The sequence below is a fragment of the Staurois parvus genome, unplaced genomic scaffold (genome assembly GCF_062004578.1).
Source record: "Staurois parvus isolate SC_StPar_1 unplaced genomic scaffold, SC_StPar_1.0 ptg000183l, whole genome shotgun sequence".
In the NCBI taxonomy this organism is placed as follows: domain Eukaryota; kingdom Metazoa; phylum Chordata; class Amphibia; order Anura; family Ranidae; genus Staurois; species Staurois parvus.
In genome coordinates, this window is record NW_028317979.1 from 9,909,919 (window position 1) to 9,925,041 (window position 15,123).

Below are 15,123 nucleotides of genomic sequence, written 5' to 3' on the forward strand. Positions count from 1 at the left end.
CACCAACAAAAGCACAAAAAAAATAACAATGTGCGTAGATCCAGTGTAATGAAGAACTTGTCCAGTATTAAGAATTTCATAAGTTTGGTCAGGTCTCAGGTCTACTAATGTTACTGTGCTGCAGCCCCAACATTTCATGAGAGCTAAGAACATCACTGAGGCAAATTTAAAAGGTTCAGGAGCTATGCCACCAGCCATTAAAAGCAAACAGTATACAACTATTAGTCTCACCCACAGAAACTGCACGCAAAAAAACTTAATTCTGGCAAATTTTGAAATATAAAACACCAAACAGCTGCACTGAACCAACCACAAATCCTGAAGAGACTAGCTGTAACATCCAGTTGATATGGGCAAATGTCTATTCTCCACAATAAAGCTCAACCCTACCCAGGGCCATGACTGACTTTGACCAAAGCAGTGGTTCTGTAAATTGCAATATGAAATCATACAGGGGGCACCAAAGCAATCTATGCGGCTCTTAAATACTACAGTGTACCAAGTCTCAAGAAGTTGACCTTGAACAACCACAGCTTCTTTGCGAACAAATATGGAATCTGGGGTTGTGCCAAAAACACAAGGAGGACCAACGTGACTAGCGTGTGTAGCATCACCCCAGCTTGTGTTGGAAATATTCTGTGTAAGATTCATTGCTCTAATGTTCAAGACAGGACATTAATTAGCAAAAGCTAATCCATTATGCTGATAATTTAAAAGCATAATACATACAGTTGTGACCAAAATTATTCAACCCCCAATGCTGTAAAGGGGTTTAGGGACTATAGTGTACATTTGGAATTGTATTCAGAATCAAATCCTACAAGGACGTTGTAACTACCCAAATGCAACTAAAATGACATCAATTGTTTATGTAATACAGTAGTAAATGGTTCTTATGTGGTTTCTTCATTGCCACAATTATTCAACCCCTTAAAGACTACCACTCTGAAGAACAGAGGTTCATACAGGTGCTTTCCATCAGGTATTGAAAACACCTGTGGATGTCACCGAGCAGCAATCAAGCATAATAAGCACCAATTAGGCAGCTTTAAAATGACTGTGATACTCAGCTCCTTCTAGACATTTACTGGTGTGGTTACAAACATGGTGAAGGCAAGAGAATGGTCCAGGAAGACAAGAGAAGAGGTGATTTCTCTTCACAGGAAGGGCAATGGCTATAAGAAGATTGCAAAGATGTTAAACATACCAAGAGACACCTTAGGAAGCATCATTCGCAAATTCAAGGCAAAGGGCACTGTTGAAACGCTACCTGGTCGTGGCAGAAAGAAGATGCTGACTTCGACTGCTGTGCGCTACCTGAAGCGTAGAGTGGAGAGAAGTCCCCGTGTGACTGCTGAGGAACTGAGAAAAGATTTGTCAGATGTGGGTACAGAAGTTTCAGCCCAGACAATAAGACGCACACTGCGTAATGAAGGCCTCCGTGCCAGAACTCCCAGGCGTACCCCCTTGCTGTCTCCAAAGAATAAGAAGAGTCGACTGCAGTATGCCAAAAGCCATGTGGACAAACCACAAAAGTTGTGGGATAGTGTTCTGTGGACTGATGAAACAAAATTAGAACTGTTTGGGCCCATGGATCAACGCTATGTTTGGAGGAGGAAGAACAAGGCCTATGATGAAAAGAACACCTTGCCTACTGTGAAGCATGGTGGAGGGTCAATCATGCTTTGGGGCTGTTTTGCTTCTGCAGGTACAGGGAAGCTTCAGCGTGTGCAAGGTACCATGAATTCTCTTCAGTACCAGGAGATATTGGATGGAAACGTGATGCAGTCCGTCACACACCTGAGGCTTGGGAGACGTTGGACCTTTCAACAGGACAATGATCCCAAGCATACCTCCAAGTCCACTAGAGCATGGTTGCAGAGGAAAGGCTGGAACATTTTGGAGTGGCCATCGCAGTCACCAGACTTAAATCCGATTGAGAACCTCTGGTGGGACTTAAAGAAAGCAGTTGCAGTGCGCAAGCCTAAGAATGTGACTGAACTGGAGGCCTTTGCCCATGAAGAATGGGCGAAGATACCCGTAGATCGCTGCAAGACACTTGTGTCAAGCTATGCTTCACGTTTAAAAGCTGTTATAACTGTAAAAGGATGCTGTACTAAGTACTAAGATTGAATGTCACTTGGGGGTTGAATAAAACTGATAATGCTGTGAGCACAGAAAAGACATTTGTGGTTATTTCATTATAACTGTTATGTTATATTTGTCTGACCTACAAGTGCCTCTTTAATGTAAATGTAAGCAAGATGACTGAATGATCAAAAGCAATGTCAAACTGGCCAAAACACTCAATTTCAGTGGGGGTTGAATAATTTTGGTCACAACTGTAAGAACAAATGCAAGGGCACCACCATATGTTTTAATTGGCTCAGATCATCTCTGCATTCCCATTAAAGGCTAAATGTACTTTTCGGAAAAAAATAAAAGCAAAACTTTTTGCAAAAAGATGTATATTAATGATTTTTTTTCCTACTCAAGCCTAAAAGCATTGCACCTGAGATTAGTGGGTGTCAGGCAATGTCAGGCTTCTGCAGATGCTTACTCCAGCTTTCTTGTCCATACCTCTGTACAGAGTCTCTGTTAGAAAGCTAGAGGAAGTATCAATGAACTCATTCTCATCAGAAACCTCATAGTTTGAGAACTACAAGCCGTCTGTGCAGTGGCAGACAGGACATACTTTCTTCATTCACAGATCCCTGTAAATGGATGATGCAGTTGTGTGGGCGACACCAATTTTAAAATGTGGCAGCGGGTGTGGGGAGAGGATCCCACGCCAACTGTAACAGAGGAATGGGTGAGGGAGTGTGAGTGGGGAAGAGCTAGTAGGTATTACACCCTAAATACGGGTGTAACATGTTCCAAAAGTGAACTTCGCCTTTAAGTGCCAGATAGGAAAAAACATCAATTTTATGTAAAAAGCAAACTCATCAAGAGAAATTGTTAATGTATAAAACAAATAATAAAACTGGCAAATGCTTCTTTATGTCTAAGGGAGCATTTTTCTTTTCCGTGGAGATGGGCTTCAAAAACAAGGAACCGGAAAAGAGAGTCTTGACTTACCCCTGAATTCTTTATCTTGGAGTACAGTACTGGACATAGGCAAGTATCATAAGACTCTAGGTTATAGGCTTGAAACTTCAGTTGACTGAACACTACCAAAGATTTTGAGGACACACCCACTGGGCGCCCCTCCCTATAACCCTATCCAACTGAGTCTTTAGAACAGGGGTCTCCAAACATTCTAAATAAAGGACCTGTTTACTGTCCTTTATGCTTTAGGGGGGCTGGACTGTGGCCAGCAGGAGTAGAAAATGTCCTAGTGTGAGAGGTGAGTATACCTAATCATTGGTGTCAGTGGAAGGAATAGTGCCTCATCATTGGTATCAGTGGGAGGAATAGTGCCTCATCATTGGTATCAGTGGGAGGAATAGTGCCTCATCATTGGTATCAGTGGGGGGAATAATGTACCATCACTGGAGTCAGCGGAAGTTTCCCATCATTGTTATCAGTTGGAGGAATGGAACCATCATTTCTGTCAGGAATTGTGTCCCTTTTTTGGTGTCAATGGCAGGAATTGTGCCCATTTTTTGGTGACAGTGGGAGGAATAGTACCCTACCAATGGTGCCAGAGGCAGGAATTTTGCCCCATTGTTGGTATCCGTGGCAGAAATAGTGCCCTAAGGGCCAGAAAAAGGCAGGCAAGGGGCCTCATCCTGCCCCTGGGCTGCAGGTTGGAGACCACTGCTTTAGAGGTTTGTAACAAGCAATACACAGTAACCAAGGAATGGTAAGGAGGGCGAGCGGTGTCCTCTACTGTACTCCAAGATATGGAATTTACAGACAAGATTTCTTCTCATCTTATTTGGAAAGTACAAGACACAGGCAAAGACCCTGGGATGTCCTCAAGCAATAAATGAGAACGGTGGGGAAAAATGTTGCACTTTGGGGCTAAAAACATTGATGCATTATATATCCTAAAAAAAGAACAGTTGGAGGAGTTAGTGTTGGAGAAGAATCTAGGTGTTCTGGTAGATCATAGGCTTCATAAAAATGCCAAGCTGTAGTTTCTAAAAGCAGAATACTTTCTTGCATTAATGAAGTATGGACTCCATAAAGAAAGCCATCATTTTGCCCCTTTACAAATCATTAGTAAGACCTCATCTGAAATATATAGCTCAATATTGGGCACCAGTTAACAAAAAAGGGAATCACAGACCTGGAGAAAGAACAGAGAAGGACTACCAAACTGATAGGAAGCAGGGAGGAACTAAGCTATGAGGAAAGATTAGCTGAACTGAGTTTATTTTTCGAGAACAGGGCGATATGATCAACATACATAAGTGGTCCATATAGTAAACTTTGTGTAGCTTTAATTACTTTCACGTCATTGCAGACAAGGGGGCACTCTTTATATCTGGAGGAAGAGAAATTTAGCCTTCACATATGGAAATGCTTCTTCACAGTAAGAGCTGTGAACATGTGGAATAGACTCACTTTAACCTCTTTAAGACTGACGTACATATATGTTGCAGGTGGTATAACAGGATGATGCCTGCAGCTACAGGCATCATCCTGGTGTTGTTTTGTCCCCGATAATCTTTATGGTATACGAAACCAGAAGGAGTATTTTGTCACTTCTGGGTTTGGTCTGTTTACCTGCAAGGGAAAGCTTTCAATCGAACCAATCTGAGTTTGTTCCAAAGCTTTCAAGAGCAGAGGAGACATGGAGACCCCAAATGTCTCAGTAAAAAGGACCATTGCTCATTGTTATAACAAGGGGTGTATACATTTCTTGTGATAACAAAAGTGATTAAAAAAAAAAGGGGGGGGGGGGGCGTAAAAATAAACTTTAACCAAATGAAAAATACAATTGTAAACTGCCCTGCCCCCTCACACAATGGCAAACATATACGTAGGTCGCGCATGGATACATATACGGCGATCACACCACACATGTGAGGTATCGGCCAGGAACATAAAGAGAACAATCATTTTAGCACCAGACCTCCTGTGTAATTCTAAACTGGTAACCTGGAAAGGCTTTTAAAGTGTCACCTACGGAGATTGGAGAAGTACCATAGTTTGGCGTCATTTCATGTGCATGCACGATTTGTGTTTCTGTGCATTAATATTCATTAAAGTATATTTTTTCCCAAAAAACATGCAAGAAAAGGTGCTGGCATGATTATTTTTTACTATGCGTTTTAGTGGGTGTGCATGCATGTGCATTTGGTAGATGCTTGGGGGTTGCCTTTAAGAAAAAATGGTGCCCGCACGTGTCTGCAAAAGGCAACACATTTTTGTACTGTGTGGGAAAACGTGATTTTGCATATGTTACCACACTGCACCAGGTGTGAACAAGCCCTAAAATGTAGTTTGTGAGGAGTTTAGTGGTCTGCAGGCTGTAAATCCTCTCCCCTCAAATCCCCCCTTCCTAGCACAAATCTCTCCCTCCCCAAAATCACCACTCCTAGCACAAATCCCCTCCCTCAGCAATAATCTCTCTCCTCCTCTATGCCCCTATCTGTACTCCTATCGGCAACATAGAAAGCTGTGCGGGCATCCGCCATGTCCTGCGCAACAGAGGACGCCATCGGTTGGTAGGACACAGGTGGGCGCTGGCACAGCTTTCTAGATTGCAAACAGGAGTACAGATCGGAGCAAATAGGATGAGAGAGCTGGGAGTAAGTGCAAGATGGCTGTGCTCTCTCCCTCCCGTCTTCAAGACAGAACACATTAAGATAGGACTGTACAGGCATATTAGGTCTTCTTGCAGTGGCAACCTTGGTCTGTGACCTGGATGCCCTGAGATCTCAGGAAGGCAAGAAGAGGTGCTTGGGCCTTTTTGAAAACTCGGAGCAGATGTTATCACAAAAGGCGGTGTGACAAATTGCAAGTAATTGTCATTGCAAAGCGCAGAGAGTGCTAATGAGGTAGAGACATAGAACCTGCTGTAGGCAGGCATAATGAAGGTCCACAAATGCCATGTATTCCCCTTGTCTCAGAGACAGTTACTGACCTTGTGGATTTCATGCAAAATTTTGGAATCTGAAGGTATTTGTTGACGGATTTTAGGTCCAGAATGGGATGGATATTCTTACTGCACTTTGGTACTGTGAACAGGATTAAATAAAAACCTTTGAACCTGTTTTAAGGGGGCACTGGCACAAATAATCCCTGGGACAAGAGATGGTTCAGGATCTCTTGCCAATCTGACTGTCCTTGAACAGTCTTTGGTTGATTTGAGAAAAGAAAGCAGTAAGGGGGTAGAGTGTTGATCTGTTTTATAACTCACTGAAAACACTGATTAACATCTGAGATGTCTGTGATCCAGACAGAGGCAAACTGTAATACATGTCCTCCCACTCTTGGGGGTAAGGGTGTCTTCATTGGGAAGAGGGATTTGAGAAAGAATTTCAGGGCTTTTGAGGCCCCAGTCTTGTACCAAAAAGAAGGGCTGAACTCAGTTTTGGAAGTTGAGGCCTAGGTATAGCGTTTAAGTGCTCTGCGTTTTACAGAGGTAGAGGCTCCTAAGGAGGGGCTTTTGGGATATTCTGCTGTTGTAGTAAAACCTTCCCTCATGTGACATTTTTAACAAATTGATCCAAATGCCACCTCATACAGATGTCTTCCTTGAAAATACATATGTGCAAGGTGCTTTTTTTTTTTTTTAAAAAAAGGCAGCTTCAGCTGACCAGGCTTTTGGTCAAAAGATTCTGTAAACGTGAATGGAAAATGGGGCCATTCTGGAAATCTTTCACATGACATGTTCTAGGTTACCCACACAAAAAAAGCAGAGCAGAAGGTAACTGCTGAAATTGTTCTGTTAAATTAGGATCCTGAAAAACAGGGACATGTTGGTTGTTAATTGCCCTAGTCCAGTTAGCTGCAGTTTGACATACTGAAATTAAAGCAGGAGCTGGTTGCAGGGTTGGGCCTGCCAAAGTAAAGACAGCTTTAGGAGTGTCTGAACCTTTCTATCTGCAGAATCTTTGACACAAGGAACATCTTCAATAGATACAGTGAGATGTTTAAGACTAAGACAGTGGGATCAACCAAAAGAATAGACCACTTTTTAGTGAGCTCTGTTTCCACTGCAGAGTTCAGTAAATATTTTGGGGGAGAGTGAAAACCCTATCTGGAATGATTCAGCTGTCATAGATTGTAAATTCTATCTGGTCATGAATAGGACATGTCTTAAAAGATTTTGAAGGTCTCTTTGTACCCAAAGGGGCATGGCAACATGGAAAAGAATCAAGGTGCACGGGGGCCAAGGTTTTTGTGGATGGCAGCAATGAGCTTATCCACATTCTTAAGCATGGTGAATGAATCTACATCTTCAACTGGCAACAATCTAGGGAAGAAAACTCTTCTGCAGCTTATTCCAATACCTCCTCAATATCCTCTTCATCCCCCCTTTGTGACTGCCTTTGTGTCTGTCTTGTCTAGGACAGACATATCAGGAACAGAGTCAGGTAGAAAACGGGGAGTAGGAGAAGAGATTGAACCCTACGCAAAGATGGCTGCATTAAGGCTGTTATTGTGACAGCTGTTGTCAGTTAGACCTCTTTTTACATGCTTTGAACAGAGCTAGTATTGAATGCAGAGACCGATGTCTCAGCATTCAAGCTTCTGCACCAATGCAAGGGGCGCATCGTCACTCTGAGAAACGTTCACATGCGGTTCTATAATAGATCCCTTTCACCTGGACTCTGCCAATGGGTATTTCACTGTGGGGTATTCATGGAGTAGGGTTTGGAATATTGGGTAAGCATGTCCAGGAGGGGAATACAGCAACCAAGGTGTAGACTATCCGGTAGGGTCTGAATACAGCTCCTAAGGTTTACAAATGTTGCACAGATCTGGATGCACTACTTCTATTGTGGCATTACAGTAATAAAGGAAAATAGATAAACTTTCACACACCAAAAAAACAAAAAAAAAAACCACACAACTTTGTCTGTGTCTTCATACTGTACAGTTAACTGCTTTCCATCTAGTATTTAGTCAAATGACAGCCGGACGAGGGCTCTCCTGTTCTGGGTGGACAACATATAACATCCTTCCAGGATCAGGCTATGCTGTGGCTCGATCTGTCACCCGCTGGCTCCACCACACACAGAGGATGACAGATCATTGTACCGAGCTGCTGCCGGTACCATGTGATCTCTGTGACCAATCACAGCAGATCACATGGCAATTGTACACAATGAATGGCTTCCATTCATAGACATTCATTGTGTACCATTGTGTCGCTCGCTGTGATTGGTCACATGCTACAGACAGGGTCAAATCACAGCCCCATCTAGAACATGTGATTAGCTGTGGCCAAACACAGCTAATCACAATACACACTCGATGAATGGACTCATTGACAACAAATGGTTGCTTATAACAGCGATTATCCCTGTTACAAGCGATGATAGTGTGAAAAATAAAAAAACAAAATCCCCATCACCTCCCCAGAGTTGTGTGGAGAAAAACACAAAAAAAAAAACAAAAAACTTGTAATTTTTTTTTTTCAAAACTTCAAAAAACTTTCCATGCCTTTCTAAATACCTTGGACATTCGACTTTGCAAAAACCGGGTACAGTGTTGCATGATTGAGTAATTGTTATTCAAAGTGTGACAGCACTGAAAGCTGAAAATTGGCCTGGGCAGGAAGGGGGTGAAAGTGTCCGGTACTAAAGAGGTTAAGAATGTATTTTTTTTTGGGAGTTTTTTTTCAATTTGTAACCTTCAAAATAAGAAAAGACTAGACTGATGTTGTAGCTTCCTTCCTGAAGTAAAAGGAAATCATAGCCAGATGGCTGAATACACAATTCTGATTCCTAGAAGTTTTAGTTGCCCAAAGAATGGTACTTCTGTTTTGCATTTACTCCACTACCTCCCTGACAAGTCAGAAGGCTTATACCACAGTTAAAGACTGCAGCTTCCTGGGTCACCCCACTGCTCAGCAGTCTGAAGATGCACACTGCTCTGCCCCACTTTAAACTGGATAAGATCCTTCCTTCAGTTATTAGCACCTGAAAACACCTCCTGAAGAAAGGAATGTAGACTGCATTACACCAGCACTCAAAGAACAGGAAATGTCAACTATGAGCTTAATTTCTAGATGCTCAGATTAAGAGAACTAAAGGTTTATACACACTAGCGCAGTGGTGGGCAACCTTTTTTTTCAACTGAGCCAAATCTCGCCAAAACCACGATTGAAATTTATTTTGAGAGCCACATTTTTAAAACTGAAAATACATAGGATGGTACACTGTTTTTAGTTTCAATAAGTTTTTATAGTAATTCATCCCCCATATAGTAATTCATCCCCCATATAGTAATTCATCCCCCCTATAGCAATTCATCCCCCCTATAGCAATTCATCCCCCCTATAGTAATTCATCCCCCCTATAGTAATTCATCCCCCATATTAATTCATCCCTCATATAGTAGTAGTAAGTAAGTAGCAAGTAGTAAGCCAAGTCCCCCCTGTGTCAATTCACTTACCTTTGCTCCGCGCGTTCCTCTCGCCGTCTTCAGGGCGGACTGAGAGAGGAGCCTAGCTCCTCTCACGTTCGTCACACTGCCCCGCCTACACACATCCTGACAGCCAATCACTGGCTATCAGGATGCGAGTGGCGGCGAGACTGGCCAATCCTTGCATTTGAGCGCGCTGCCCTGGCTGTTTTTTTTTTGGATCACGCTGCAGAGTCCCTGCCGCCCGAGAGGAGGGAGGGGAGCGGGCGCCCGGCACACAAGAGCCGCATTAAAGCGTGTAAAGAGCCGCATGTGGCTCACGAGCCATGGCTTGCCGACCACTGCACTAGCGGAATATCGGACGGTTCAATTGAAACCGGCCAACACAGTGAAAGAACGACTAAGATACTATGGTCATAGGCAGCCTCCCATGTTTCAGTGAGTTGGACAATAGAGGTATGGAGTGGAGAGGCCAGGGCCTATAAAAATAGCATATTAGTCAGCATTAGAACAATTAGGTGACTGCCAGGGGCGGACTGACCATTTGGAAACTCAGGCACTGCCCAAGGTCAATAGGGGGCCCCATGAGATGCCCGTTACCTTTTTCATAGGCTTTTTTGAGTTTGGGCAAGGACACCGGGCCCCATAATCCCCTATTGCCTGGGGGGCCCCATGAGTTGTCAGTCCGCCCCTGGTGACTGCTATGTAATGCTGCACTATGCTTAAGCTGGATTCTGTTGAATCAGCTGAAATTCAAGCCATGGATAACCCTGCTGGTACCTCCTTGCTCAACAAACTTTGGAAAAAAAAAAAAAAAAATCAAAGGAGCTGATGGAAAAAATTGTCAACCGAACAGTGACTGAATCCAGTCAGATACAGTCACTGATTCAGATAGCCACAAACGCTGCAGTTGTATGGACACCATAGCCAGCAGAGAAGATTCCTCTATTTATTGCATTTGGCATAGAGTATATTAGATTTTTCTTGTTCAGCCTGTGGACTGAATGAGAGAAATCAATGCATTAGATAGCATTATGGTCTAGGCTTGTACCAAACAAACAAATACGATAAAAAAGGTAGAAGTATTAGAAAATTGTTGGTGTATAATACATGTATTGTATCCTAATTGATGTATATTGGAGATAAAAATAAATGTCTTATTTTCTTATATACATGTTTGGTACCTTTACAGTCTGATTATCTACTTTAAATTTTGTAGGAAATCTATGAGAGTATCACTAGCATCACTTCGTGCCTAGAGTTTAGCTTTAATTGTTACCATCTCTGTGTAGTCTAGACCCAGCCACAGAAATCTATTTAAAATGCAGTTCTGACTGAAGAAGAGTTTCAGCTTGTTAAACATAAGTTACACAAAGCTTCGACAATGATCCACTCGAATAAGAAAACTTGTGCTGAGGAAGCATACACGCTACTAATTTGTCCTTTACTCTTGAGGTGACAGCTAGCCATCATTCTGTATCAGTGGTTTGTGTACTTTGGGTCACTATGGATGAGGAGTTCTTGATCAGTATACCTGTCACAGATTAGTGACAGCAAACATTGAAGTCAGAGGCAGGCAGACAACTAACATTTTCAGAAGATGGTCAGCAATTGTAGCCTCTATTTTTTCAGCACAAGTATCCTTTAAAAGAAAATATGCCATGAAGTAGAAATGATCAAATTTACTCTGAATTTGGTAAACATAGGTTTCTACCAGAGGCTAAAAGCCTAAAAGTAACACTATATACAAAATCCAAAGAGACAGCCTACTGACATAATATAGATGTGTTATACAGCCTAAAAAGAAATAACTATTCGATGTGGAGCAGGAGATGAAGAATTTTGCAAGCTGCCAGCACATCCACCTGCTATTTAGCAACAAAACATACAAGTAGTCAAGCAGTGACATTCACGTTGGTAGGATGGGACACAGACCGGCACACTTTGCTTACCATCCTTAACGACCACTGAACCGTTCCACAGCAGCAGAAAGAAATGGCAAGTTACTGAAAGATATTGCAGCGTTTTGTTCTAATATTCTGAGAAAAAGTCAAAGAACATGTTGTAATCAGGCATGTCCTGTCAAAACTGATGCCTAGCTATTCAGTGCAAACTAACACTATTACAGTGTGGGGACTAGGAAAATGAGTAATTGAACTGGACAGTGATAGACAGACATGGTCACCTGAGGCTGTGGATTCTAATAGCGTCAAGTGTGCTGGAGACTGATGACCACCAAAGTCAAATATATAAAAAGAAAAAAAGAAAATAATTTTTTAAAAGATTTCTTACTTTAGAGGAACACTTTGAAGACCATCTGAAACAACAGCCAGCAGGATGCTTGCCTAATATCACTAAACTATTGGGCCAACAAGGGTCAATAGTTTAGCAGTGGTGTAAACCAAAACTTCCACTGGATGATCAGCTTATAGTTTTAAATAGAAAGAGGAAGCACATCTGGAAATATGGCAGGGCTCATACGGAAGGCAGCCAGACTATATCGTTCATTTATTATACACAACATATGATTATTTAGGTCACTGAAAACAGGAACAGAGCAATAACCAAAAAGGTCACTTTTTATGTAGGGCATTATACATGAAGCTCCACAAAAATACAATTATTCCTACAACATTTCCATAAATATGCAGACTGCCAAAGCTGACATCTCCTGAAAATGGTAGCTGTTTGTTGTGCCGCTCCAATGGCTTCAAAACATTGAGCTAATGAACCAGGACACATCAGCAGAACAGAAGTTCTGACTTTTGATGCCAGAGAGAGCCATGCAAACTTGTACCCTAAAGAGAGTTAGCAATGGCAGTCCCAATATTTTCTTTAAAGCGACCCTATTTCCAGACCACTCATCAACAGAACAGTCCCATAACATATGTGCATTTACCATATGCTGTACATGTATCTGTAACCCCCCCACTCTCCCCTCTTGTGCAGACCGCCAAAAGCCATAATATGCTGCTGTGCACCACTATTTTGGATTTGATGTCAGCAGCCACAGCAGATTCAGAGTTGTCACTTCTCTCCCAGATACTATACAAAATGTTATGTAGAAAGGTGAGGGGAAAATGAGCTGGCCAGCACAGAGTAATTAGACAGCATTGAAAGAGGAGGCTTTTAATATGCAAAGAGGGTAGTTGTGCTAAGAAACTGACTTTCTGGATTAGTCAAAATTTTCAAGCAAGTATAAAAAGGTACACTGCAAGTGAATATGTAAAGAAATATTGCTGCAAGAAAGCATGTGATTTTTCTGTTTTCACTTGCAATTTTTTAAGTTATGACAATTTCTCTTTAAAGGAAAATTCTAGTTTCATACAGTAAGATATGCATAGGGCAGTAAAAAGTGTGCATGAATCCATCTGCAGAACCTAATTGTTATGCATTTCTCTATTTCCAGTGACACAAGAAAATTCTAATTATCAGAATAAATCACACTGGGGCTGCATTATTTGAATTACTGGGATCCACAGGTTACAAGGATCATCAACTTCTAGTTATTTTTACACATTTAATGTGGTAGTAAAGCTATATGTACTATAATCACACAGCATGCACACGTCAAACATTATTTACATCAACCGAGTCCAGATCATGTCATGCATATCACTGCAAACTGTACTAAAAGGTGCATTTTGGATATGAAAAATGTTATTGTCATGTTTTGAATTTATGGAATACATGAAGGATCATTGTGTAACACTTGGATCTGTAGGAGTCTGTTGTCAGAAGGTATAACACACACCACAATCTAGGACTGTCTGTGCACAAAGCTGAAAGAATGTAATTTCCTGAAACAAGTTCCACAGTACTGATAAGGACTAAAGTGGGTATAACCGCTAAGAATGAAAATGACTGTGGCTCCAGGTTTTTTGTTACCTGAAGACCAGCAAATATACTTTAGACTCGGCATTTGCACTCACCGGCCACTTTATTTGGTACACCTGTTCATTTGCTTGGAAACACAAATTGCTAATCAGCCAATCACAAGGCAGCAACTCAATGCATTTAGGCATCCAGATGTGAAGAAGACGACTTGCTGAAGTTCAAACTGACCATCAGAATGGGGATTAAAGGTGATTTAAGTTCCTTTGAACATGGCATGGTTGTTGGTGCCAGATGGGCTGGTTTGTGTATTTCAAAAACTGCTGATCTGTGATTTTCACGTACAACCATCTCTGGGGAAATGAAGACTCATCAGACCAGGCAACATGTTTCCAATTTTCTAATGTCCAATTTTGGTGAACCTGTGAGAATTGTAGTCTCCATTTCTTGTTCTTAGCTGAAAGGAGTGGCACCTGGTGTGGTCTTCTGCTGCTGTAGCCCAGCTGCTTCAAGATTTGACGTGTTGTGCATTCAGAGATCGTATTCTGCATACCTTGGTTGTAACGAGTGGTTATTTGAGTTACTGTTGTCTGTCATCTCAAACCAGTCTGCCCATTCTCCTCTGACATCAACAAGGCATTTTCATCCACACAACTGCCACCCACTGGATAATTTCTCCTTTTCGGACTATTCTCTGTAAACCCTAGAGATGACTGTGCATGAAAATCACAGCAGATCAGCAGTTTTTCAAATACTCCAACCAGCCTGTCTGGCACCAATAACCATGCCACGTTCATAGTCACTTAAATCCCCTTTCTTCCCCATTCTGATGCTTGGTTTGAACTTCAGCAAGTCATCTTCACCACATCTAGATGTCTAAATGCACGGAGTTGCTGTCATGTGATTGGCTGATTAGCAATTTGTGTTATCAAGCAATTGAACAGGTGTACCTAATAATGTGGCCGGTGAGTGTATATACAGGCATGGAAAAAATGCATCAGTTCAGCCTGGTTATATATTAAAATGCATTTCCAAACATTCAGCACACTGCACACCAGGCTGTTTACACTTACCGCTCTCCTCAGGCCTCTGAAAGAAGCCGCTCTCTGCTTACATACATGCACCTCACTCACGCTATAATGGAGTAGTTCCCTGTCTAAATGGGTACACTGAGACCCACTGAATCCATATGCTCCAGGCAATGGGCATTGAGGGAGTACAGTCTAGCAATGGAATACGGAAAAAAAAATATATGGCGAAATTAAAATTGTCAATTACATTATAAAATTTCTTACTAGATTACACACAAGTATTCCTTCAAAAATACCAAACATTTACACAATCAAAAGCGGTTTCAGTGCTACTATACTGGTACAAAATGTGCACTTTTTACCAGTTTCCCGACTAAAATTGGGCTGAGATTAGGACACATGGCAAAAATTCCCTTACAAAAAGGAAATCGGTCTGTTCCAAAAGGAATATGTTAACAAAAAGGATACTAATAGGACACATTTCACAATGGCTGCTATTTACCATCTAGCCGTCTTTACTTATTGCTGCAATTCTTTGCTCTGCCCCTTGCTACATGAAGACTCAAGTCTTCCTGCTGCAGAAGGGAAAATCTCAATCATCCTGCCTTGATTACCAAAATGCAAAAAAATGTAAAACCCTGGCTGCAAAATGAAGCACCCTTCTAATCAGTGTGGCAATTGAAAGTACTTGAAAACAGATTTATAGAAATATAGTATAGGAGCCCTTCAGTTTTCTATGGGTTAACCACAAAGTGAGCATTTTCAAAGT

At 41.7% G+C, this 15,123-nt stretch overlaps 1 protein-coding gene across 4 annotated transcripts in view; it reads right to left on the reverse strand.

Moving 5' to 3' along the window:
- The window catches only part of FNBP1L (formin binding protein 1 like), a 215,309-nt gene that overhangs the window by 31,295 nt on the left and 168,891 nt on the right, over positions 1–15,123 (reverse strand). For 3 of the 4 annotated variants that reach the window (XM_089677304.1, XM_089677303.1, XM_089677306.1), the window contains one exon: positions 11,442–11,456. The exons of the other annotated variant lie outside the window; for it this stretch is intronic. In XM_089677304.1, the coding sequence (XP_089533430.1) occupies positions 11,442–11,456 (15 nt within the window). The remainder of the gene's footprint in view (positions 1–11,441; positions 11,457–15,123) is intronic. 4 annotated transcript variants of the gene reach the window in all.